General features: G+C 42.3%; 2 protein-coding genes across 16 annotated transcripts in view; one reads left to right on the top strand and one right to left on the bottom strand.

Annotated features, from left to right (window-relative positions):
- LOC134480843 (large ribosomal subunit protein eL21-like) overlaps positions 1 to 27,804 on the top strand; it is a 1,068,210-nt gene that overhangs the window by 766,787 nt on the left and 273,619 nt on the right. The window lies entirely within an intron of this gene.
- The window catches only part of Bcas3 (BCAS3, microtubule associated cell migration factor), a 459,409-nt gene that overhangs the window by 260,901 nt on the left and 170,704 nt on the right, over positions 1 to 27,804 (bottom strand). For 8 of the 15 annotated variants that reach the window (XR_010055214.1, XR_010055215.1, XM_039086499.2 and 5 more), the window contains 3 exons: positions 20,811 to 20,961; positions 8,795 to 8,839; positions 702 to 826 (listed from right to left, as the gene is read on the bottom strand). Coding sequence is in view for 13 of the 15 variants with exons in the window: in XM_039086499.2 (XP_038942427.1) it covers positions 702 to 826; positions 8,795 to 8,839; positions 20,811 to 20,961 (321 nt within the window). In the remaining 2 variants the exon portion in view is untranslated. The remainder of the gene's footprint in view (positions 1 to 701; positions 827 to 8,794; positions 8,840 to 20,810; positions 20,962 to 27,804) is intronic. The other 7 variants (XM_063269534.1, XM_039086497.2, XM_063269537.1 and 4 more) reach the window with 1 other exon arrangement.

Genomic DNA, 27,804 nt, shown 5'->3' with positions numbered 1-27,804 from the left:
TTGTTTGTTTTGCTATGTGGTGTGGCTCAGCAGCTGCTACACTTGCGGAGGACTTAACTGAGTCCCCGGCACAAACAACCCACAGCCCACGAACCTCTGACTCCAGGGGATCAGCCACAGTCGCAGGCAGATGTACTCCACACAGTCCCACTCCCGTGACTACTGATTAGCTAACATGAGTGAGACTGGTTGATTCCCAAATCTCACATGTAAAGCAGATGTAACAACTTTCTCCTTCTGAGGTCAGAGCCAACAGTGCGAAATGAGCTTGTGCCGAGGCAGAAGAACTAGAGTGGGCACAGCATTGGCAGCCCTCGGATCAATATGTGCAATATAATTAGAAATAAATAAATGAAAGGCAAAAATCAGTCAGTGCGCCTACGTGTGGTGGTGCACAAATTTAAACGCCAGCATTGGAGACACCGAGGCTGGAATTCAAGGGCAGCCTCAGCTACACGCAGCATTTAAAAACCAAGTACACAGAGAGACAGTTTTGAAAATAAATGAAAATATCAGTTGATGGCAAATTTATTTCCCATTTGTGCAAGAAAATAGTTTTAATTCATTGACAGACTTCAGTGAAGGCCTAGTACTTACTTTATTAATTTTCATCTTAGGCTGTTAGTTATAAAATTATTCTAGAGGAGCTTCCACCGTGGTCTCCTCAGCGCGGCAGATCTGAACGTCAGCAAACCACGTACCTTTTTCCCGTTTCAGACCAGCATTGTTTGCAAACCACGACCTGGAGGTCCCAAACACTGCGGCCACGCAAAACTCCCCGCCCATCGATTTGCTTGGAGAAATTTGTGGAGGCGGTTTAACTTTGCTGAAAAAGGAAAAGGACATTTAGAAATTACCAGTGAATCCCCAGTCTTCCAAATCATGAAAGATTTTCTCAGAATTAAGTTCTGAGGCACATTCATGCACATCCCCTAAAAAGATGGCTGAGCAGTGGTATGAGATGACGCCGAGGGTTTGTGAAATGTAAGTGCTGCCCAAGTTAGAGAGTCTGGTGACGAGAGGTGGGGATGCCTGCCGGCCCAGCTACATGGGAGCCCGGGCAGGAGGGATACTTCTTTTGTGCCCGGGTTCCAATGCTAGCCTAGGCAACAGTGTGCCAACAAAATAAAACAGATTCTTTTGCACACGGTGCTCGTTCTGGAGTGACAGTCATCCTCTCAGACGGCTGACACTAGATAGTTAACATGGGGTAAAAGAAGGGGCAGACACACCTCCAGCATGAAAAGTTCATTCTGACATCAAGACAAGAGACTACCCACATAGTTCATAGAGACGGCATGCACGAAATGGCGATGACTGGAGAGAAGGCCTGGCGGTGCTCGAAGCTCCGCTACAGTGTCAGCACTAGGAGTTCTAATGGGTGGCCTCCTACAATGAGTCAGCCACATTCCTGGCTGTCTTTACTCCCTGGCTCCATAAACTATTATGTTCATTGAAAAGACTAAGTCAGAGCTAAATACTGACAGGTTATCAAACGCAAATCTGTTCTCCCTTTGCTATGGCAGAGGACGGACATGCTAACGGAGGTTGTTTCCAGTGACTTCCACTAAGAATCTGCTTTTCTCTGTTCTCCTCATGTTCTCATATCCTTGGTGCTCCACTCTCGAGCTTTCGTCTTCTGCCAAATCTTGGATTTCTGTTCTCTTGGGGATTATCAAATTTCTCAAAGCTAAACAGAAATTATACAACTTCCTTCTATAGATTGTCTAATTCCTAGCCCAGAAAAACGATCTCACTGGCAAGAGGGTAGGCCGGGATTGATACCATGAAGGTAGTTCTCTGAGGCTTAGCTCTTCATTGGGTCCTACTGTGAGCCAATGTGCCTGCCACCTCCTGTGTCTTCATCTCAGGTCTGACTAGATGTGTTGGAATGAGAAGGTTTCTGGAGTCGGAAGACACCTGGAATGGAATATCCCATACTGCTGTTCTTTAGTCAGGACGTCATTAGTCCCTTCCACTCAGAGCTCAAACTAATAGAATACATGATACAAAAGCTATGGCTACTGTGTAGCGGTAAGGACTGTATTTGTTCTCACAGGATGATCTCCGAACAGTACAACCACTGAGAATTTCCCAGATACTTGAGCAAATAATACTCAGGACCCATTCCAGATGTCATAAGGAAAAATTTCTAACAATTTCTACAAATAGAAATTGTTTTCCAAGCACCATCCTTAACCCCTTGTTGTGTGTTTAAGGTTAAGAACCTACTATGTTAGAAAAAGCAACCCAGGGTCCCGCCTCCCAGGCTGTAGAAGTCAATACACATTTCATATATAGCTAACAGACCTCCCAATGTTTAGATTGTGCTTTATTATCCCTGTCCCTGCAACACCCGAGATGCTTTCCAGCACTCCTGAAGTCTCAGTGTTGACACCTCTGTGTGTGTGTGTGTGTGTGTGTGTGTGTGTGTGTGTGTGTGTGTGTGTGTGCGTGTATGCAGGTGTGTGGGCAAAAAGGCATGTGCATGCCTGCATACACTCTAACAGATGCTGCCCTGATTGGCCCAGCTGGCCTTCCATTTTGAACTATAGCCATAGTGGTACACACTACAGTATACAAAAGTCCACTTCTTTCACCTACTATTAATATCTACTTAACAAATCATTCCAACAATATCCAGAGAAAATGAAAAGCCAACTGTGGTCAGACTCACTCACGGAGAAGAAAAGACACTGCATCCATCTTTGAAGAGGGATTTCTAAGATGTCATGGGTGTGGCCCCACACTTTTTCTTCTACATCGCTCTTCTGCTAGAGTGACGAGCAGACAGGCAACTGCATGTGCCCTCCTCTGATATCTGGATCGCTAATCTGCTGCCTGCACTTCTTGTGAATTGCCTTAGAGTATGCACTGCCCTCCAACACTTCCCACCCCATCCCTGAAGTACTAACACTGACTGACAAGCCATCTGTGACATGGCCCTGGCCACTATAGCCCTGAGGGGCTTCAAGGGCTAGGGGGAAGAGGCGAGAGAAAGCAATCCGAATTTTTCATTTACATTTATTAGTGTGTATAAGGTGTCTGTACATTTGTACCTCCATGTGTGACAGCAGAAGTCACTAGGAGTCTTCCTCTATTTCTCCCTACAACATCTTGTTATTATCAAGACTGCTCTCTCACCGAGCCTACCAACTGAACAGTGGACTAGAGGAAGCAGAGATGCTTATTTACCTCGCCTTCTATTCTATCCCATTCCCAAGCTGAAATCACACATGTCTGATTATCATGCTTTGCTTTCTATACGGGTGCTGGGAATCTGAATTCTGGTATTTGTGCTTACACTAAATCCCTGGCCTCCAATAAAGAGTTTCTTAGCAGAGTGTCTGCAGTTTGGGGACTACAGCACCAGGCACCGCCGATGCTACAGCATCTGAGCAAGCCTCCCAGGGACAAGGTCACATTTGCAAACCACTGTATGAGACTTTGTTGTCAGGGTAATTTAATATCAAGTAGCTATTCCTTTTCTCGAGAAAAGTTACTTCTAAAGTATTTCTATAAAAAAGGTTTGTTTATTTTATATATGTAAGTACACTATCGCTACCTTTGGACATGCCAGATGAGAGCATTGGATCCTATTACAGATGGTTGTGAGCCACCATGTGGCTGCTGGAAATTGAACTCAGGTCCTCTGGAAGAGCAGATAGTGGTCTTAACTGCTGAGCCATCTCTCCAGCCTCTGTAAAGTACTTAAACAGACTCAAAAATAGAAAAACCAGCTTTCTAACAGAATCATGAGAAGTGGAAAAATTATTGGGCATCAATGTATCCTCCGGAACATTCTATACATTTAGCGTCTTATATTCCACAAAGCCTGGAGATAGCCAGATTTTAACACACTTCCACAGGCTTCAAATCACGCCATCTGAAAGTCAGCACCAATACAGCGCCATTTTATACAAACTCTTATGTTCTAAGAGAAAGGATATTTTATGGTAAAATTAGGTTGAATTTATGAAAAAAACCTATAACTTTATTCATATAGTTCCTCATTTATGCTTTATCCACTGATAAGGCATCAAACAATCTCACGACTTAAAACGTCAAGTTGAATAAAGATCTGTTTCTCCACGCTCATCACGCACTGCAGTGCTGACCGAGGGAGGAAGCACAGAGAAGAAAGCTTGTTCTACCAAGTTATTTCCACCGTCATTCTACATCTGGCATGGTTTTGTCATTTATGCAAAACAGAAACATAAAATGTGTACATGTATAAACCTTCTAGAGAAATAAAAAGATAATGTAATAAAAAAGATTGCTACTTGGAAAACATTTCTGATGTGATCCACTCAAAAGTTAGAAATTCTAACTCTGGTATTGTTAGTTCCTAATCTTAATTTTCAAAAACTATGTGCAAGAATGCCTTGTAGGAGTAAAATGTTCCTGCTCCTATGTGTCTGCAACAGATTGCACATGAGCCTTCTACCACCGCCCAGAGCATTTCTATCACAAAACAACCTTCTGTTGCCATAAAGATAAAGCACAGAAAGATGTTATGTAAGTGACAGGACAATGAGGCCCTGCCCTGTAAATCGCACAGCAGTAACAGACTGATGGCCAGACCCACACAGCAACCTCGTTTTCTCTTTGCTCTCAACATCTTTCTCCTCAGTGTGGGGTATCAACAAGTCCCAGTAGAAAACACTGGACTCTTTCTTGTGCATGTATAACGAACTTCTCTTAATTTACTTTACCTTCTACACTTATTATATTGAAACACAATGATATCAAATCTACTTCCATTTTAATTGTTGCACAGAAATTTAACCGGATTGATGCTGTGGATTCCTTCGTGAGTTTAAAGAGACATAGAGCAGAACACAGCATGCACGCTGACAGTGTATAGAGACACATGGGAGAACACAGCATACAGACAGTCTCTCAGATGCCGTCCTACTGATATCTCCTGCCTCTTTACTACATCAAGGGTTTAGATTAACTTTTCAACAAAACATAAAAGAAAAATAAAAGGAACACCTTTGTCAGTCATGACAGAGTAACATTCATAAGACAGTACGTGCAACAAACCTTCCTCAGAAATCCACAAAGAAAGCAGCACACAAGCACAAAGCAAGAGAAACACAGTGGCAAACAAAACGCAGGCAGGATTGAACTCTGCCACGTCCTCTGAGAAACGGATTAAGAATGGGAGCCAGTCTCCCGACCAGCTCTCCAATATCCCACCATTTCCCAAATACTTGCAATCTTAAGATCCTCCATCACTATCTAGATAAAACTGAATTTCTCTTGTCTGCTTTACAATCAAATGCACACAAGAGAAAGAACCAGAAACAAAGCCCTCACTTCTAGAGACACCTGCTTTATACTAAATAAAGAGCAATGATTTCCACTGGACACCTGTGCCATGCACCTCAGGGAGGGACGAAAGGCTGCAGAAGAGGGTGGCACACTCTTCTGTGCAAGGAAGCTCAAGGTGCAGGAGCTGAGACAGGCACATTACTCTTATTTTCAAAGACCTAAGTTAACTGTCAGTATTTGATTTTGAATAGTAACAAACATTAAGCACTTCAACAGATACAAAAAGGACTGAAAATCAATTTTCTTTGTGAGCCTTATTAGATTCCATGCAATAAATCTTTCCAAAGGAATTTAGAAATTTTCTCTAATTTCCCCCTTCAAATTAGACTTGAGAGGCAATTAGAACTATTTTATTTTAAAATATTAAAAACATTAAAAATCCACCCAAATCTACTTCTGTTATGAAATCATGGTTATTCCTAAAGGTTTAAGAGAAATGAAAATGCAGCAGGGAATAAGAGATCTCCCTTACACAAACACCACCTTTCAAATAGTGAAGCTGTGAATATTGTTAAAGAACAGGGCTGCAGTTCAGCCAAACACTTGCAGAGAATGGTTACCAAAACAAAACAAAAACTGACTACAATTCTATACATAAATTTTACTTCTATAAATTCTTCTTCATAAGTAATACACAGGCTACTCATAAATAATGGCGATTTTTCTGACATAACCATGACTGTCTGCTACATATACATATGACTTTTGGAAAGCACTTTAGAAACAGAAGCTAACACCTAGCACTACACAAACACTAACACAATATTGTTAACATGAAAATTAAAATTCCATTTTAAGTGTCCCAACAAGTTGAGGCAGGGGGACTTTCAAAACGTTTAGGCCAGTCTAGGCTACATAGTAATTTCTAGGCCAACATAGGCTATAGTATGGGATGGATTTTGTCTCAACAAAACAAAAAAAAATTTTTCTATGGTCATTCAAAATTCAAATATTCTATATAAACATAGAAAGTACTGGAAACTCCTACGTTGACTAGTAGTGTCAAACATGGCCTGCACCATTTAATTAATTACCAGCCTGCTGTGATCTCAAAGGGGAAAATGCTGTTTTAAAACGGACTCTTCTGAAACTGCATTTATGTAAAAGTCTTTGAAAAGCCCTTTTCAGAAATAAAGAACTGTGGTGTATCAAAAGCAAGGACGTTAACTAGGTACAAATGTTGTAACCCAAAACTAATTTTTGAAAATTGTAAGAAATTTACATTTTAAAAGAAGCTGTAAAGATTTCATGTCCATCCAACATATAAGTATTGCCTTCCAACTCAAAAGCACTATAAACATACTTATTTAGCATAATGTTTTGTTTTAGCCCGGTAAATAAAAACATTCTCTAGTTGACTGTTAAGTATCATGGAAAGCAGCAAGCTCTGTGGAAACGGAGCAGCTCTCATAAACAACATGAAGAAGTTGTCAAATCCATATTCATTTTGCTGCCTTAATTTGAGGTTTCATTAAGATCTTAATGGAAAAAACATGCACCCTGGTAATGTAACATATTTAAAAGGAGGGCCTTTCAGTCTAGTGTAAGTGACTAAAAACGAGGTTTTTGTGAGCTAACGATGGCATCAAACAAACCACAAGCAGTCCTCTGAAGGACAGGCAGTGATTTAAAAGTCGACCGTATTTCATAGATCCCCTTCTTTAATCTGGCTCTTTTAATCTTGTTTCAACCTCAAATCATTTCTGGTTGACAAGTGCTTTTGCTTAAATGTGAGGAACACATAAGCTGTTGGGGGAATGGGCTTTTCTTATTTAACATACAGTTGTCACTCCATCTATAGCTGCATGTCGAAACTTCAATCTTTATTACCTTGCTAAAACTCTTTGCTTTGTACTCAGAGTGAGGAATTTATCCTCAAATGGAATTTAATTCCACATTTACTAAACAAAGACATTTAATAATATCTTGGATGTGGCATTTAAAGTGCCCTACTCACTCTAAGCCAACAAAGCCACTTATCTCACTAGTTTTGAGAAGAAATCTGGCTCATAAAACACAAGATCAACTTCAGAGGTCTTGTCTCTGTATACTCTGAATTTGTTAAGAACAGTTTTGTTGATGCTCTTCCAATTACGATGCCGAACCATAAAGGTAACACTATTTAATGGAGATTCATTCTCTATTAACTAGCCCTATGTGGTAATGAAAACTACCATTCCCAGAGCACAGGAACACTGGATGCATCCTGGGAAACTGTAAAAGTCAACTGTAAAAGGCTGGTTTGGTTGTGGAAACAGAAACTTACTACACGCCTCAAGCTGGACTTGAACTTGCTTTGCTGTCTTACTGCCTCAGCGTCCTCCAAGATGCTGCAATCAGATGCATGTAGCACAAACCAGGATAAAATACTGCTCAGAATGAGTGAAGCGGGCACAAAGAAGAGGACCAGACAAAAGTTCATACACCTTACATTTCCTTCTGCCTCTTATGTTCTTAAAAGACAAAGATATGTGAGCATGCTCGCATGTGCCTCTGATCACAGACCCTGGGACGCTAAGGCAGGAGAGCTCTGGTTTATTCAGGAGTTCTAGCAAAGCAGGACTATGTAATGAGACCCTGTCTAGAGGGAAAGCACATGATAGACTGTTAAGAAGCATCTTTTTCAGACAGCCCAAGCTCTGGAAGAGTCAATCCTCACAGCAGTTACTAGTTAGTGAGTGGCTACGATGAACACTGTCGTGGACAGCAATGCATTTATACATTACATTTCATTACATATATAAGGAAAACAAGAAACAGAAAGTTCTAGGTATCTGAGATCACAGTGCTCGTTAACATAGAAGCTGTGATGTAGGGCAAGACAGCTCTATTTTAGAACCCAGACTCATAATTATTAAAGCATTCGATATCAGATGCTTAACCTATTCTAATTGGTATCCTCAAATGAAACTATGAAATGCATTCTTTTCTATAGTTGTCATGCCTTATGATGACTGTCTAATATGGTTCAACAGACTGTCATGGAAGTCTTTGTCAAGACATGCATTCCATTACCTTGCAGTTTCTTAAATCCCTAATCTATTCAAGCAGAGTCCTTTGTAACCAAATAAAATATACTGCAACTTTGCCCTCAATATGCTTGCATTTAAAAACAAACTTCATACTCTAGTATCAACTAGTACAGGTAAGGAACTCCTATTAAACACTCTCGACCTGGGGCTAGATATGCTGTATTACTCACCAGCATGGTGAGAGAATTCTTCTGCCTTCTTTACAACAAAAACAAACAAAACAAATTTGATTTTTTGTTTTGACTTAAGTAAGACCAAAGAAACTGTTCTTAAAGGTTGAAATATCAATATTCACGTCTATTTGTCTGGCAACTTGGTGCAACTATCTGTGATCAGCTCATGCAACTGCAAACAGACTATAAACAGTTACTTCTGAGAGAACATCAAGTGAATTAGGCATGCGGGACTGAACAGGGACTCACCATGGAGCTTTTATGGAAAAACACCCCGCTCCAAAGAGATAAGGCCTTGGTAGAAAAGGGGGAAAATGCACAAAAAATTAGAGGAAAACTCATTCAACATTCGTAAATACATGTATATCGTACTATTATAGAATATGATAAAAAACGCAAATTAATAATCATTTGCAATTCTGCCACATATGCTGTGATAGAACCAATAAATATATGAGGTATAGAAACAAGGCCCTTAGTTTTCATACAAATGTGGATTTGATTTTTTTTCTATTTCTCCCCCTTTTCTGGAGCACCCCTGAAGCACTTCTAATTTAAAATAAAGTTCACGGCTGAAGCCCTTAGACACAAAGAACACATTAACTGGGAAAATCAGATGGAGAAGAACAAGTACTATATGTGACACGAAGTATCCAGTGTCAGCCAAGACACCACACTGTGACAGGACAATGTGCCCCAGCTGCTGTCTCAGCCACACATTTTCAAGATGCTTACATCCGCAGTGAGCTGAGCTGCTTGTTGTTCTGTGGGTCTAGCAAAAATGATGAAATGATTTCTAATTCTTGTCACATTCCAGAAAATTACTACATGAGGACAGCCCCCTCTACCTGCCTGCAAGTGGCTATGGTAGACAGCATGTTTGGGGATACAAAGTCACAATTCACTGATACATATATTTCTGCTTAAAATTTCCAGTTACTTAAGACATGCTATGCACAAATAGGACTTGGTGATTTAATTATATTCATAAAAATTTTACTATGCCATCTGACATTTGGAAGACACAAGAAATTGAAGGGGAACACATATTTGTCATGGTTGCTTCCTTTTTCAATATTGGAGCCTGGAACATTAAGAAGAAACATAATCCTGCTAATTAGCATTAATTTCCAAACAAACAGAGTACATTCCAGAACAAATTAAAGATTGAGCAAAATGTTCTCATAACAGTGAGCATGATTCTGGAATTCAAAATGCAACAGAAACAAAGAGACACTAAGAGACACGGGCAGTTACTGGAGGGAAGGACAGACAGGAGAGTGAAGAGCAGGAGAAAGGTAGGGGGAGAAGGGGGGCAGGGGAGGGCAGAGAGGGAGAGCATGCTACCCTGTCAGCACTCTGGCAAGATTTAAAGGTTTAGTTACAGACACCTGGTGCCATTAGTCACAGCACTCAGGAGGCAGAGGCAGGCGTAACTCTGTGGGGGCTCATCTACAGAGTTACGTAGAAAAACAAAAAAACAAACAAACAAAAAAACCAAAAAAGGATTTCTTTACTGTCAACAGAAGCCGGAAGATTAACAAGTGGCCCTCCATCAATTTCCTACGTGACCCGCAGAACATCAGCATTTAGCTGCATAAAACCATCACTGAAAGACCAAGGGAATGAATGTAGTTTGAAAGACAATTTACCATGTTCTCAGCATTTCATGAACATAATGTTGGGGCTTTGCTACAGTGCACAGTGATTTCACATCTCAGATAGGGATACGGACTCTATGTTGCTGAGTCAGTGACTGGAGCTCAACCCTCTTCTCCACTATGTGCTACTGAAAGAAAGACTCTGGTCCCATCCTGATTTCAAGATTTACTAATATTAGCACTCATGTGTCACAAGAGCTCACTCTGTGCTTTGAAAAGCAGTTGTATGGTCTCATGTCTGCAAAGGATAGGGACCCCATGCATCAATGAACAAAAAACAAGAGGGAAAAGCCATTTCTAAATGCCAGAAATACTTTGGAAATGAAGTGAATTTTGTTGGCAGACAGTACTCACCTTTCATTTCAATTATTATAAGAAGAACACTTCAAATATTCTTATACTGGTAGAAATGCTGGCACCTAAAACAGTCTCATGCTGCCCTTGTGTGCACACTGCAGAGCCTCTGGGCGGCCCTCCAACTGGGCTCAAGTTTCAACATACTGCTGAACTGAATATTGACAGGCACGCTGAACACGAATATTCACAGATACACTGCAAAGTGAAGAACTTGAAACTTTGTTTTGAAACTGTCTACTCATTCCTCTATCCCTCAAGACTTCTCCAAGCATCAAAACAACAACAACCAACAAACAAACAAAAATGGAACAAAATCTATCTGTTCCCGACATTTAGAGTTTTAAGTTTCCTGATTTATAAAACATATTCCATCACAAAAAGTGATGAGTAAACTTCAAAACAAACAGACCAGCCCCTTGATCTCCTCCTGGGAAGTTATGCCATGTTTCCAGTGTCTCCAGTCATCTGCTCACCCACCATGCAATGACACCAAATGAGCAGGCCCTTGGTCAGCAGAGGTACAGTCCTCTCCAGACCACAGTGTGGCCCTGCTGCTGTAGTTGAAAGATACCCTGGCCAACAGCTCCACTGAAAGGAGGAGGCTGGGCTGGAGACAGGGTGAGAACCTGGTCTGGCATGTAGACCTGGCATGCATCTGATTCACATTTGCCCACTCCTTGTCCAGTCTGGCAAAGTGGACCTGTGCCACACATGTGTGAAAGCTCTCCGGACTCCACAGCACAGACTCACATCACTGCTGACGGAGGGCAGTACCAGCTGCTCTTTTGAAATGCTGCTGCTTAGTCTTTCTTCAGGAGCCAAAGAATGAAAATATGAAGTCACAAAGTCCGGGCCGATGATCCAGCTGTCTTCACCTGCGATCCTCCACACACACCCGCCTCTGAAAGCCCACAGCTGTGGCTTCCACTGGGGTGAGTGAATGTGAGTGGGAGTGTTGGGTGGAATAAAGAGGCTGTATTCAGCAGTGAGCTCGGAGCACTAGAGATGGCTCTGAAGAGTTCAGCCTTAACAATCCCACCACAGAAAGCAGGCTCCATGTCATACGTACGTTTCTATGGGTCTGAATTCCAATTGACAAACATAAAGGAAAAGCAACTACTCAATGAATGGAAAACCCAGCAGTGGTTACTAAAGAATTATACTCCTTCAGAGACTAATATAAAATTACCTACTAATTCTCAAGAGAATTCTCAGACTCTCACAAAATGGTAATGAACAGTACTTTAAAGAGAGGCTGGAGGGACTGCTCAGTGGTTAGAGCACTGCTGTTCTTCCTGGGACTTGAGTTCAGTTCGTAGCACTCACAGTGGCTCAGAGCCACTGGTACTCCAGTTCCAAGGGTCTAATTTGAACACACTCATGGTCCCAGTGGTAAAAGGTAACTATTAAGATTTGATGAATTAATCAACAGGTTCTAGCAGAGCCCTTGAGGGACTGGCTTTCTATGTTTCCTAGACTGGTTTCGAGTGTGTGATCCTTCTGCCACAACTTCCTCAGTCCTGGGATAACACAGTGCATTACCACCCTGCCCAAGCCCGGGTGTCCCTCTCCAGAGCTAAAGCAGCCACTGGAATTTACAAGATGAACCTAGGCACATGCCGGATCCATCACATTAGTCGTTAGCTGATCAAGTTCTGGGATCAATTGAAGAAGCAGGGATCACAATGATGAGATGATCATCACATAGAGATGAAAGGTGAACAGGAAGGAAAAGGCTCTAAAACACCACGCACAATACGTCAGTGAGATGGAGTTAAAGCCTCTACTGCCTCTGTGTATCGTCTCGTAAGCAAATGAGGTGGCCAAATACTTCCCCTGCAAATTAGCCCCAACTTTTAATTTGTTCATTAATCGAATTTTAACTGCTCCCTCGCAGACAGGTCTATGGCATTGGTGGTTTTCAATCTGCAGATCTATAGGACAAGCTGAAGCCGAAACAGACAGCTGACTAATTTGAGACATATTTGGCATGCCAATTTAAATTACAAACTCAAGATGTAAAAGATTTTCATTAGAAAAACATAGATAATGTTGAAGTTCTTCCATATGCAACAGAAGAGAGACTAACACAGCATAAATAATGTCAAACTTCTGTCGACTGCTATGCCTGCTGACTTTCAATATGGTATATAGTAGATTTCTTTCAAATAAGAAATCCCTAGATTTATAGCAAAATGCAATAAACTATCATATGGTTTAAGTACTCTACTTATTTGGCACAAAAACTAGAAACTGAAACTATGGTAAATACATTACACATGTAGACAAAGCACACACACGCAAATGAACACACACGCTATTATTTTATATCTGGAACCAAACATGCAGAGCCTAATTAAACGAACCAAAGGCTACAGAAGACAATGGCAGAGGGTGGCAAGTCTCCATGAGCACAGGGACTATTGACAGCTCTTCTGTTCTTACTTATCTGAACTTGGCCTGTAGGTCGGTCAAGGTGAGCTGAGTTGAACTGAATTAAAACAAGGAATGGACGCTTTCATTGACTATATGAAAATGACATTTACTATAACAACAGGAACTAATGATAACCTGTCTTACAAAGATCAGATTCAGATTTTCAAATAAATGCTATTAAGCCCTTCAATGTATGTGAGAAGCACACACCTGTTTACTGAGTGTGGCTCGGAGGGCTCAACAGTGAGTCAGGCTTGCGTGAGGCAGTGAGGCAGTGAGATCAAGAGCCTACATCACACGCTGGAATTCTTGTCACATGAGAAAACTTACTTAGGACACAGATAGTAAGCACAAGTGCAACACGAGAAGCCAAGCTACACAATGCCCATTCTATTTTACAAGGACATGGCCAGAGGTGCAGGTACTCACGAAGCAATGAATACATATGAAGGTGGGGGAGCAGAGACTAGAACGCTAGGAAAAAGTCCTATTTCTGGTTACTTCCAACAGGGTACAACCAGCTAAGAGCAAGGAATAACTTCCTTATCATCCTTATAGCCTTTGTTCCCATGAAACTGTTCAACTTCATTCTAGCATTTTCTGTTCTCCTCTTATGTCCACAAAATTTCCCTATATCATCTTAGACCTAAAAAAAAATAAGATAGAATGAAAACGCATTAATTATTACTCAGCATTTAGTTTTTTTCTCATTTGATACAACTGAAGCAAATGGCCGAGAAATGCTGTCATACATTCGATCCACAAAAACCTAATCTCCAAAAGACAATGCCTAATGCTGATTCCCAGTTAATGGAGAAGAATTCTTCCCCCCTCCCTCCCATGCTCCCTGTCATCCTTCCTTACTTCTTTGTGGTGCATAGAACCACTGAACACAGAGCCTCACACATGCAAGGAAAAGGCTATTCCACTGAGTTAAAGGTTGTCTTCCTTATTTATCTCTGTGAAAACATGATGGTGGTAAGGGGTTTTCCAGTACGCCTGCATTAGAGCAACAGAAAATGGACTCTGTTTACACGCGTGCTCTCTGAAGCCAAATAACTCCTAGCCTTCCTTTGCCTTCATCCAAGCTCAGCATCAGAGCTAAGCAGCAGCTGTTGCCATCTGAGGCTGTCTGTCCTCCAAGAGATGCTTCGAGGTATTCGACAGGAAGGTGTAAATACAGCTGTCTTCTGCCATTTGTAGTTATACTGGCCTCATGTGTACAGAGGAGTGAGACAGATGGTCCCCAACACTGCACAGGCTTTCAGGGACATAGATTTGCAAAAATAAAAGGGCAGATGTTAAGCGTGGTAAAGACCTATTTTGTACCCTGAAGAGTTAGCTGAGGTTTGTATGTCAAACTTGGATGTCTGAACTCTTGAGTCCTAGGCATCTTCATAATTCTGCAACAATAGTCGAACACTTGGCTATCTCATGCCTTTACAGAGAATGCCAACACAGCTCCAGGAAACAACTAGATAACAGTCCCAGGTACATCTGAAAGGCACGGCCCTTACAGGTCTGCAATAGGGGAGCTGTGTGGTCTTTCTAAATCCCCATGGGAGTTACCAGGAAAAGCACCAGGAAAGGCGTAACTCAGCACTTTAGGAAGAAAGAGACCTGGGAAAGAAAAACTCTGTGTGCTTACTACATTGGTTACCTTCAGGAGAAAAAACAAATTCCCCAGTAAATCAAACAAAATGGAATAGAAATAATTAAGGGTAAATAGCTAGCTGCAGTGTTGAGGGTTAGTCACAGTTTGGAAAATGTTTCAATAGAATAAATAAATGCGGTCTGTGCACGCTAGCTGTATAAAATCTGAGGGATGGAACTGTTATCTGGCAGTGACTTCCAAACAGCCTGTGACAAACTGAGCAACTGTACGCTCAAGTTTTCCATTCATTGGTGGAGCTAGGACTGAACTGAGGCCTCACACATGCTAGGTAAGACACCCAGGCTTTCCTCGTATCTCATCTTGGCTGGCTCTGAACCGGAGATCCTCCACCTGGGATTAAGATAAGGAGTCTGTACCACAAGCCCAGACAGAAAATATATTCTTCATGAAGCAAACATTGATCCTGACAAGGCAAAATATGCATTTTAATGAATTCTTTTCATTTTAAAACAAAAATTAAAAATCACACTCAGAAAACTATCCACAAATAGGCGGCTGGCATGCAGTAAAAGAATTTAAAAATGACAGCAGCGCTTTGAGTACAGTCAACACTCCAGACAGTGGCATAAAGAAGTAGCACTAGTGGAGGCTGGGGGGCGGGGGGAGGTTCCTAGGACCCAAGTCAGACACTGTAATTCCAGCTCAGGGGATCTGATTCCAAAGGCACCCACGCACACTCAACACTCATGTGCACCCACACACAGATACATATGGTATTTTTAAAAAGTAGACATTTGTAATATCAGAACTCAGTACTGAGGTGGCAATATTCCAAGTTCAAGACCAGTATCAGATAATTAACAAGACCAGCGCTGTGAACTAAAATTAGATAGATAGATAGATAGATATAGATAGATAGATAGATAGATAGATAGATAGATAGATAGATAGACAGACAGACAGACAGACAGACAGACAGGGTCAGATATAGACTACAATCGAGGTGTCTATCAGTTACTATGCCAGCTGTCAGTATCAGGAAATTAAGGGCAACCTGTGCTAACGCAGAGCGCTGCTACAGAAGTAAACAACTCATTACAGACAGCAATGGTTTGTAATTATTAAGATAACAAATAAGAAGGGGTTGGGGATTTAGCTCAGTGGTAGAGCGCTTGCCTAGGAAGCGCAAGGCCCTGGGTTCGGTCCCCAGCTCCGAAAAAAAGAACTTAAAAAAAAAAAAAAGATAACAAATAAGAATTCCCCTGAAAGCACCCCCACCAGTTGTGCACTACACCCCATACCCAACCAGGAACTGGAAACAACCTAGATGTCCTTCAACCAAAGAAGGATAAAAACAATGGGTACATTTACACGATGAGATACCACTCAACTATTAAAAACAATGACATCAGGGAATTTTCAGGCAAATAGATGAAACTAAAAAAGATCATCCTGTGTAAGGTAACCCAGACCCAGAAAGACAAACATGGTATGTGCTAAGTACAAGATAACCATGCTACTACAATCCACTGACCCAAAGGAGCTAAGTAACAAGGAGGGCCTGAGAGAAGACAGCTGGATCTCACTGAGAAGGAAAAACAGATCAGAGCTCAGGAGTGGGTGGAGCAAGGGGACTGGATAGGGGAGGAGATGAGGAGAAGAACAGGAGCAATCGAGTAGGGGCAAGAAGGAGGGAGACGGTACTGAGAGAAAATTCTTGGGGGACGAATCTAGGGGGACAAGCTAGAGACCTAGAACAATGGAAACACCCAGGAACATAGCTGGTGCCCCAATGAGGTGACACTAGCTCAGAGGATATGGAGCCTGAAATGACTGTCTCCTGTAACCAAAGCAAGACTTCCGATAGAGGAGTTGGGATACCAGCCAACCACAAAACCCGTGACCCTGCCTACAAGATTCGCAGGCACAGAACGTGAGGGAACAGTCAACCAGTGACTAGCCATGCCATGAGAGGGAGCCTACTCCTGACACTGTTAATGCTATTCTGCTATACTTGCACACAGGAACCTAACATAACTGTCATCAGAGAGGCTTCACCCAGCAACTGAGGGAAACGGATACAGAGGCAAACACTAGGGAGAGCTTGAGGATTCCTGTGGAAGAGAAGGGTGCTGGAAAGAGCCAGAAACATTTAAGGACTCCATGGGAAACCTAGAGAATCATCTAACCTGGGCCCTTAGGGGCCTGCAGAAACTCAACACCCAACCAGAGAGCATGCATAGGACAGATCTATGCCCTCCGGACATACTTAACAGTTGTATAGTTTGGTCTTCATACAGGTCTAACAGCAGGACAGGGGCTGTCTCTTACTCTGTTGCCTGCCTTTGGATCCTTTCTCCACAGCTGGGCAGCCTTGTCTAGCCTCAATGGAAAAAGTAGCACCTGGTCCTACTGCAACTTGATATGACAGGGCAGGGTGATATATCTAGGAAGCCTCCCCCTTTCTGAGGCAAAAGGGAGGAGAGAGGGATGAAGGGAAGAAGAGGAGTGTCTCAGTTAAGTTTCTATTGCTGTGAAAAGACACCATGACCATGGCAACTCTTTTTTTTTTTTTTTTTTTTTTTGGGTTCTTTTTTTCGGAGCTGGGGACCGAACCCAGGGCCTTGCGCTTCCTAGGCAAGCGCTCTACCGCTGAGCTAAATCCCCAGCCCCGACCATGGCAACTCTTATAAAGGTCAATGTTTAACTGGGGTTTGGTAATAGATTCAGAGGTTCAGTCCATTATTATCAAGGCAAGAGCATGGCACAGGAGGACTGAGACTTCTGCATCTTCATCTGAAGGCCAAAGGAGACTGTCTCTTCTGCCCTGGGCAGAGCTTCAAAGCCCACCCACAAGGACACACTTCCTCCAAAAAGGTCACATCTTCTACAAGGCCACACCTCAATAGTGTCATTCCCTGCAACAAGCATATTCAAATCACCACACAGGGGAAGCTGTGATTGAGGCATAAATTAATTAATTAATTATAATGAATACAATTGTTTTGATGATTTCAGTGTGGTCAGGCAGCAGAATGCTTCCTCCGAGTTTAAGATGGAGGACAAAGTGGGTCATTAACCTGAAATTGATTTTGAAACAGAAAAGCATCATGTTTTCATGCATGAAAAGTGTCAATAATAAATTTAGCATTTTTAACATTGAAAGATTTGGGAATACAAGAATTTTTTTTATCAGACTTTGCCAATATTGCTGAAATAGAAACTATGTCAAAACTATTAGAACCAAAGGTTCATTTTGAGACAAGTGTAAAATTCTTTGGCAATAACACCTGAAGACAGCACATTCTGAAAGGAATTTGAAATTCTTTTAAAAATTCACCGGTTTAAAAGAAAATTGATGAAGTTCTGGGCCTGTAGGAAAATTCAAGCACCATACACTTGTGGTAGTCTGAATGAGAAAACTGCCCACCCCCATGCTTAGTCCCCAGTCCGGGGAACTGTTTCAGAAGGATTAGGAAGTGTGCCCTTGTTGGAGTGGGTGTATCTCTGGAGGTTTTAAAAGCACAAGCCAAGCCCATTGTGTCTCTCTCCTTGAAGGTTATGGTGTAAGACTCTAGCTACTTCTACAGCAACATCATGCCAGTCTGTCTGTTCCACCCTCCCTGCCTGGAGTGCTCAGGAACTAATTCTCTAAATCTGTAAACCAGCCCCAGCTAACTGTTACCTTCTATGAGAGTTGCCTTGGTCATGACTGTCACTTCACAGCGACAGAACAGTGACGGAGGCATATACTAATGTTGGTTTCAAAGCACATAAAATTACTCAAATTCCCAATGCATTCATCCTAAGTATTAGCTGAATGTGTGAGGGAGCACAGGGCTGGGCTGAACTGAGTGGCAGAATGCTTTGCATCCCTGCATGGAGCCCCTGTGCAGTCTGACACTGCCGGGGAAATAACAAAACAATCATGAGGAGACACGGAACACTTATGCGCTACAAGCCTGAGAATTTTAAGAAACATTTCTGATAACTTTGTTGTTCTCTTTTGTTTGTTTTCAGGCAGCTTCTCTCTACATAACCCTGGCTGACTAGGAACTCACAAGGATCCTCCGCTTTGGCCTCTCAGTGCTGGGATTAAAGGTGTGCACTATACACCTAGCCCTTTAATGTTTTTATTTCTTTTCATAAGGATGGGTGTTATGTCTGAATGTATGTTTGTGTACCACATGAGCACAGTGCCCACAGGAGCCAGAAGAGGTTACTGGGTACCCCAACTGGAGTTACAAATGGCTTTGAGGATCTGGAAATGCAAATGCTCAGTAATGACCCCGTGCCCTCCAGAAAAGCAGTCAGTGCTTTTAACCATGAGCTATCTCTCCAGCCACACCAGTTTTAAAAAGGAAAGGAAATGTAGAATCTTCTAACATCTTCTATACCTGTCAGTGTGCTGGCAGAGGGTGGGAGAGCACAAGAGTCTCATTAGGGAACTTTCAAATACAGAGAAAAGAAGATGTACATCCCAACACTGCATAAATATGCGCAATTAAATGCTAACATCTGTCCTTGTGTTTAACGCATCTGCACCAATCTCATCGCTGTTTAAGAAACTTAGGGGAGAAGAGAGCTAAGTCTCTGTAGTAAATATATTACGTCCTGCACTACTAACAACAACTGGAAGTAAGTCTCCAGACACGAACATCAGATATGCTTGTGTGACCCTAGGAAGCTCCTGGGTGTCTTCTCAAAATGTACAGTCAAATCAAAGGAACATTTTAAAATATGCTTTCACTGAGACCCAGGAAAGATATAATTCTACCTAGAATTATATAGTGCTGGAGTGAATAACACAAAGTAACATTGACAAACTACAGCATGTCAAAAATACACTTTAAAGTTGTTGTTCATGGCTAAGAACCATTTTACTTGACACTACACCCAGAGAAGACATTGGTTGAAAGCTTAGGGGAGGAGGAGTCAACTAGTGGAAAGTTAAGGACGAGAACCCTTCAGAATTTGTGACCATCACGGTCAACGTCTCTCAAAGTAACAAAACGAAAGTAAACACACTACTTAAAATTACATTTCTACTGAACACAAAGAGTTAAATTACATGATGTACAGGTCTAAGAATGCTACAATAAGCTATGATTTGGGAAGTTGGTTTTCAGGATCTTTTTTCCCCTTTTATTCCCCTTAAAACATTATAAATTTAGCCTGCTTCTTCTGTCAGCAGGCCTGCCTTACTCATAAACACCAACGTCAACTAGGTTGAGGGCCTGTGTGACAGTGCAATCTGGTACCTGGGAACCGAAATCGGTTTTCTGAGAAAAGAGACTTCTATAAGCACTTTTATGTTAGCACTGTATCAACACAGTGGTCAGATAATTTAGTCTGTTTTTTTAATGGGGGAGAACCTAAGGACTATTTGGAGCCAAGACAGGGCTTTCTACACACTATTTTAATACATAATTTTAATAAACAATTTGTTCCACATCTAAGACAATTAAATACTGGGATTGTACATTGAGGAAAACACATAATTTGGCTATAGAAATGACTACAGAGATACAAATTCAATAGCCCAAACTGGAGTCAGTATCACCACATGTGAATATCTAATAATATCAGATATAAATGAGCACTGTATGTAATTCATTTACAGGCCCAAATCCACGTACTCCAACAGGTAGAGACCAGCTAAAACGAACACTGAAAAGAATTCAAGAATGCTAGAAGAGTCTTTAAGAGTGTCAGGGAACAATCTTGTACTGGTTTTCAGCTATGTGTAATAGCACATTCTCCACACAAAGTGAGTAGGTGAATCTCATAAACTTCAGTTGTCATCTAGGAAACTTCTTAATGTTTGAATCTGTCAATATGCATTGTGTTGTGGGCAGTATGTTGGCAAGGGCCAATCAGACAATGCCATGCCACAAAACAGAAAGTGTGGCTGCACGGGGGAGTCTGGTTTTCATTAGCCAATACTGGTTTTCACAACTTGTCGTTGCTTTGATTCTTGCTATAGATCCGTGTACTCAGCTCTGTGTGAGCATGCTTGTGTGTGAGCATGTCTGTGTGCATTCTGAACTCAACTAACTTGGCTACCACTGAGTCTCACATGGGCTGGAAATGAAGAACATAATCAAAAACACACAATGAAAAAAAGCACATTCAGTTTCCATCCATCCCACCCTTTACAGTGGCTGTGGAAACAGCATCAAGCTGTAGGCCTTACCCTGTTCGTTTCGTGATGGTCCCCAATGTCATTGGCTGCTTGATTTGTGCAAGAGGTGTCACTACCATCAAGCTGGGGAGGGGAGAAAGCCGGGGGTTGCCAGGGTTGTTGTTGGTAAAGTTATTGTAAGAGTCTTGGCTACTCAGCTTCCCTGCAAACAGAAACAGAAACCAGAGCATCACTGATGGAAACGTCCCTCCCTCTGAAAAGGTTTTTGTTTAAGAAAGAAATCAAGGCTGGCGGGACGGCTAAGTAGGGAAGGGCACTTGCTCCAGAGCCCTGCCAACCTGAATGGTCTCCAGAGCCCACATGGTAAAAGAAATCAACTTCCTACAAGTTGTCACCGAGTATCTACACAAATGCAAGTGAATGAAAAAAACAAACAAGCAAATAAAATGTCAAGGAAAATGATACAAGTACTACAAAACTTCACAGGGCTGGAAGAAGCCAACATTACCGGTCACGGAAGTAACCATAACAATTAGTCTTAGAGATTGCAGATGGATTTTTGGTTTTCACTCGGTTGTGTACATATGCACACAGGTGCAGGCCTGCATGTGTACACATAAAGGTCTATGTCCCGCACCTTCCTTAGGGGTGCGCTACTTCACTCTCTAAGCGGGGTCTTGGACTGAAGCCAACACGCTGACTCAGGTAGGTAGGCTGGATGGTGAGCGCTCAGGCATGTTTCAGCCCCAACACTGGGAAAACCTACCTATGCTACTGGACATGGGTTTTTACATGAGTGCTACAGATCCAAAGGCAGATTTTTACACTTATATACCAGCAATTTTCCAGGTCTCATAGCCCTCAGGATTCTTGTTTTCTAAAGGCGGTATGGTTTTTTGTTCATCTTTACACAGGCCACTGTTCTGACAAAATTCCACTATTCCACCTTACTATGAGAACTGTAAAAGAAGCTGGTTTGGCTTTTGAGGGGTATCGAGAAGTATGAATAGTTTTCCCTAATCTGTACCACATCTACAGATTCAATGAAAAATGGTGTCAGGAAGAGAATTCCAGAAAGTTCCATGCCCTGAAACTTGAATATACACAGTGCAATGAGCACCACCTGAAGACAGTCAGTGGAGTGGTGTGCAGACATAGCCTGTGGGAGGCACCCACAATTCTAGAGTTTCTCTCTACTATAGTTAAACATGACCTTGTTTGTGCAGTTAGTCTAAGAGTTCTATGACTATATCAATCCTCAAACTATGTAGCTTTGAATGACAAGAATGGCATCTTCTAAATCCTACCAGGAAGATAGTGACTTCATAGGCAGACATGGGCAACAAAATGCTGCAAATCAGGGACACAGGTCCATCTGCTTGTATCACTCCCTTAATTAGTTAATTAGAATTAATTAGTTAAGCTATTCTAGGGCTGATAAGAAACTCAGGCACAACAATCCCTGACTCCCCGTACTAGCAAATTCCAATTTCACAAAAGAAGCAGAAATGGTTCACACCTTAGCTGTGATACAAAAGGCAGCAGTTACAATACAAACAGTCAGGCGATGTTACACATACACAAGAGAGAGCCTTAGAGAAAAGATGAATGTATATTTGTAATACAATAAAGGAGAAGCCTTTTTAACAGTTGAGTCACTCTAATGACATATTCTCAAGGTCAATAGAGACAATAGTTGACAATTCATTATCAGATGACTGTGATTATATTGACGAGGATACAACATTACTAACTCACAAGCTAATAAACTTCAGGATCTGTGTATGTATCTACATTTATCGGCTACTAAGCAGGGATCTGATGAGCATCCCAGCCTAAGATAACAACGCATCGTGGGACTCGTCTCCCTCTTACCACAAATCTTACGGCACACACAATGAAGAGAAGTACATATGGCAACAATTACTTGGAAATGGGGTCACAGATATGGGGAGATAGCCTGGGTAGATACAGAGTGGGAGAGAAGGGTAGCTCAGGGCCTGAAAGACAACATAAGAAAGAAGTGTGCAGGGATGCCATCGTGGGAGCAAAAGCAGTGTCTAAACACTACTGGTGAGTGTAACACGGTGCTGTGGGGAGATAAATGTATTTCCCTTTTAGGATCCCTCTCCATCTGTTCCTCCTTCCCTTCCTCCCTCCCTTTCTTCCAACACTATGCATCCTAGGCTGTCTTCTAGCTCAAGGTCCTCCTCTGTCAGCCAGCAACCCTAGCACTGCAGTTACAAATGTGTCCTAGTTGCCAGGCCTAGGAGGAACAGTACACACTAACAAGCAAACAGTACAGATAGTGAGCTCAATGAACACTACTGATAAGACATTTTTAAGCTTTGGAATACACCTTAGTGGTAGAGACCTGGCCTGGCACAGAACTCTAGAATAGGAAACAGCATGGGAGAGAGACAATGTGACCCCCTGGATGTTCCCAACGCGATGCTTTAGTTGGCCACCATGCAGCAGCTTCACTGTCTTCCCAGAAGACAGAACAGCACAGAAGGGGCTAGAGGTCCTCAGCCTGCTCCTGCTTTCTCAAGCACTATTTGTCCCTAGTGTCCTTCTCCTGTACTGTGTTTAAGATGCAGACTCCATCTGGAACACAGTAGGCAGGGGTGTGTAAAGTTGTGTAGACTTCACATTTGTGTTTATATTAATGGGGCAGGAGGAGTGGTTGTGTCTGTCTTGTGCAGTACCAGATTTGGCAAGTTATAAGCAGATCTCCTTAATAGCATAGCTTAAAGACATTCTACGAAAGCTCAGTAATTCTCTTTTACATAATTACCAATCAGTATATTAACAAGAAATCCTATTTATAATATTTATAATAGCTGTTAAAAATATCTAAAGGCTGGGAATGGAGTAGAACTGGCAGAGAACTGCCTCACATTACCGAAGCCCTAGGCTTGCTTCCATCACCACAGAAGCCAGACCTGGTACACATAACTGTGACCACAGCACTGGAAAAGGAAGTAGGAAGACCAGGAAGTTTCGAGATGTTCTTAGCTATGGATTAAGTTCAAAGTTAACCTAGGCTACATAACACTATCAGAAAACATAGAAACAAAGATAGAAAGGGAGAGGGAATGGGGGCAGGGAGGGAGGGAGGAAAGGAAGGATAAGAGAAGAAAGGGGAATGAAAGAAAAACATAAAAAAATAAATTTAGCTAGAGAGAAGAAAGATCTCTTCGGCGGTAGAGCATTTGCCTCAGATGCAATATGCTAGGTAATTTGGAAAGAAACAGAAAAAATTAGTAAAGATACCTACCTATTCTTGTGGTTTAAAAGATTCATTATCATTAAAATGCCCTGCTTCCCAAAACAAATCTGATGGAATGCCCATTAAATTCCAATGACCTCCTTCTCTGAGCTAGGAACGAGTATTCCAACACTAAGGATCCTTGGAAAACAATGAATGCCCAACAGCTTCCTAAACTAAGCCAAGCTGGTAGAAAACAATGCAAAGCAGAGATGTGAAGCCAAGAAAGCTCCTCTGGATATCCACATGGCCACAGAGCAACTCACAACCACCTACGACTCTAGATTCAAATGATCTAACACCCTTCTCTGGCCTCCATGGGCACCAGGCACACACACGGAAACAAACAAATATGCAGGAAAAACACTCATAAAAATGCACATAAAATACTAAATAAAAGTAAGGCTCTGCTTGGCACCTGTAAACATGCATGACTTTTATATTTTCATGGACTTTGGAGGTAGCTCTGTGCAGAAAGTAGAGACTTCAGTTCAATTCCCCAGAACTATGAAAAAAAAAATGGTGCGGGTAATGGAAGGGGCTGATAATCTCAGCACAAGGGAAGCAGAGATAGGAAGATTGTTGGAGCACAGCCGTCAGTCATTCTGACCTTATTGCTAGGTTCTAGGCCAACGAGAGACACTCAAAGGAGGTGATGGCGTCCCACACCACCCACCACCCTATGTGCAGGAACAAATGAATAAAATTTCAATTAAGAAAGAAGACTATATATGTTGCCAAGTGTACAGACAACGAGGCGAGCTAGTGATTGGTAGGTTTCCATAGGAAAGCCCCACTGCGAAGGTGGGGAAGCCAATAGTTAGGGAAAAGAAACCCCAGATAGGGAGCGCCCCTAGTAACCGCTAGAGACATGAGATTAAATGACTCCATCTGCAGAGTAGACACTAACAAGGAAGACAACGTGTCTCTCAACATCGCTGCTTCTCTAACTACACAGTCGGAGGCTGACTGGGATCACAGCCTACGTTCAGTCCTGATCAGAAAGTCCAAAGTGGAGGACTAGGGGGAGGGAGGGAGAAGAAAATGAACAGATGATGGGAAAAACATGTTACAACTGACATCTGAGAAACCGCTCAGAGACAAAGAGAAGGAGTAACTGTTATTGTTTTAAAGGACAACGTAAAAAGGGAGATGAAGCACATAAATTTTGCACATACAGGAGTTTCCTTGTCAAATAGAAACTGAAGGATAAAAAGAAAGAAGCATGAATGATGGAATCAGCTTAGTAAACAAGGACAGCACAGACAAGTTTCTGTAGCAGAGACAGGGATTCACAGCTCAGGAGCATTCGCCAACTGAATTAAATCTACTTCCCAGCAGAGGGAGGGGAGAGGAGCTGACCCCACACCCAACAATGGGGAAGATCTCAAAATACTTCAGGAAAGGCCCAGACAGGGGTTCAAAACCAACCTAGGCTATGCACTGAACCTTGTCTCAATTAAAAGGGGAGTGGATAAAGGGGCAAGAAAGCAAGGCCATAGATGTGTGCCCTGCTCAGGCTCATGCTGATCTGGACTCCATAACTTTATGAACACATGTGGACACTTCTCTGCAGTAAGCCAAGGCTAGCTCTCTTTCTGTGCCACAAGTCTCACAGTGAGTACAAGCACAAAGGTGTTATCGAGAGTGTAGTGTCTATGGACTTGGATTCCATCTACCCTCCCTTTCTTTGTGCCAACTCCAGGAAATAGTTTAGGAAAATGGGAAAACAGAAATTGAAGAAGATGGCCCCTGCACAAGTGCTCACATCAGCAAGGCTCCTTTCTGTAGCCTCTCACTCTCATCACAGGAGGAGAACAGACACTGCCTAGTTGCAGCTTCAGGGAGAGACTTCATGAAGCCATAAGATCTATAAAACACTCCCATTGCGGCTGACACGAGACCTGCAAGTGAAAAACGCTGTGAGAGAGAATGGATATTCTCACAGGATTTCTGGCACAACCAGACAGAGGAAGTCCCAAAAATCCCATGAGAAAATGAGCTGCTCTAAGGCTCCCTCCCAGATTCCAGGCTTAGTCTATACAGATAAACTTGCATAAGCCTTCAGGCTTTTGGGTCTTTATCCAAATCCACCAGAGCTTTGATCCCTTAGAGGGAAACCAGTCTCCATGATAGATGGGCATTTCATTGGGGATTGGGGGGAGAGATCAAATTCCAATAAGATCATTTCTTGACAAATTAAAGCAGCAATTCTGTGAAAGAACAGAAGAATATCATTTAAAAATCTGAATTGCAAAAAATAAAAATAAAAATAAAAATAAAAAAGCCACAGACAATTCTTATCATGCTGAAAGCTCTGGTTCTTCGGTTTGACCTGTTTTCAGTTGTGTTTACTGTCATTGATCTTACTGCCACAGACTGCTGACGTAGAATAGCTGGCTTCAGGATTCTAGCACTGACTTACTATGCTTATTGGAAACAAATTTCTATCTCTGGAAGGAAAGCCACCTCACATGATCTTTCCCGACTCCTGCCACCTGCATATAAAGATGGAAGGCCTGTGCTCGAGACATGGCTCATCCTTCATGCAGACACGAGGTCCCACAGACACGGGTGAGGTGGGCTAGGAACCACATGTTCTCATCCCGGTCTGAAAAAGCATTTCCTCAAACATCGTATACTACAAAGACTCAGAGGCAAATGGATTATGTTGAGGATGAAAATGGAGAGAAGGGAAAAAACAAAACAGTGTGCTTTGTGGCTGCTCTGGAGGAGTGCGCACCAGGTCAGGTTTGCAGCGCGTCATATTCCCAAACCAGTCATCATTAATGGACTCACTTCCACAGGAAAGAAAAAAAAGCCAAGAGTCTGAAAACTCCGGACAAAAGAAATCCCTGCAGACAAAGTAAAAACAAATTAAAAGACCCATTATAAAACACAGATGCTACAAGGAAAATAAACTTTCCAAGATTTACTGGGCTTTGACAAACTAGGACATTTGTGGAAAAGCCATCAGCAGCAACTCCCAGGTAATGTGGGAGGAAGCTCGGCTCCTTTCTGGTTTATCTTTACCCTCTGTGCAGAAGCTGCCAGGACTGGATTCCCAGCTTCTGGATACAGGGATGTGAGAACATGTGAACGAGGCAAGCTGCCAAGCACGAGACATTTCTAAGGGAAGCAAGATCCCGAAAGTGCTGAGCACTTCACATTGTGCTGAAGCCAGAGCTGCTATCAGCACACTGTGTGCATGGACTTCTTCAGGGCAAGTGGAAGGAGACCACGGAACAAATGAATGAGAGGCCATCCCCTCCTCGATCCTCTTTGCTGCTCAATCACACCATGAAGCAGGAAAAAGAAAACCACAAAAGCAGTACTCAGCAATTACAGCTCAGAAATCTTCTGTAAGGGGGAGCTCAGAGTGGGAGACAGACGAGAATCCCATTTCCTTACAGGTTAACAGAAGCATGAGATACAAGTGGTCATGAGTGGGAGCCATAGGAAGATTCCTTAAGAAGGAAAGTTGTGAGAAAGAAAACAGACAACAAACAATGGGGTGTTCGAAGAGTCTTAGGAGGTCACTGGGACAGCAGTTAGCAGATCTGCAGTTTTCTGGGGTTTCCTGCGCTCCCTGGACACAGGGCCCTAAGCCACATCAGACATCAGACAGGCTCTATAAAGGGTTACTACAGACATTATCCTTGTCTCAGTAAACCACATGCCTCTCAGTCCAATTGGTCTGTTTCATCAATCTCCACACACTAAAGGAATCTGCCAGAGTTGAGGGGCTCTGCCTCTCACCCCTTCAAGGACCCA

Source organism: Rattus norvegicus, chromosome 10 (genome assembly GCF_036323735.1).
Source record: "Rattus norvegicus strain BN/NHsdMcwi chromosome 10, GRCr8, whole genome shotgun sequence".
In the NCBI taxonomy this organism is placed as follows: Eukaryota; Metazoa; Chordata; class Mammalia; order Rodentia; family Muridae; genus Rattus; species Rattus norvegicus.
This window is presented reverse-complemented; position numbering and strand designations above follow the sequence as displayed.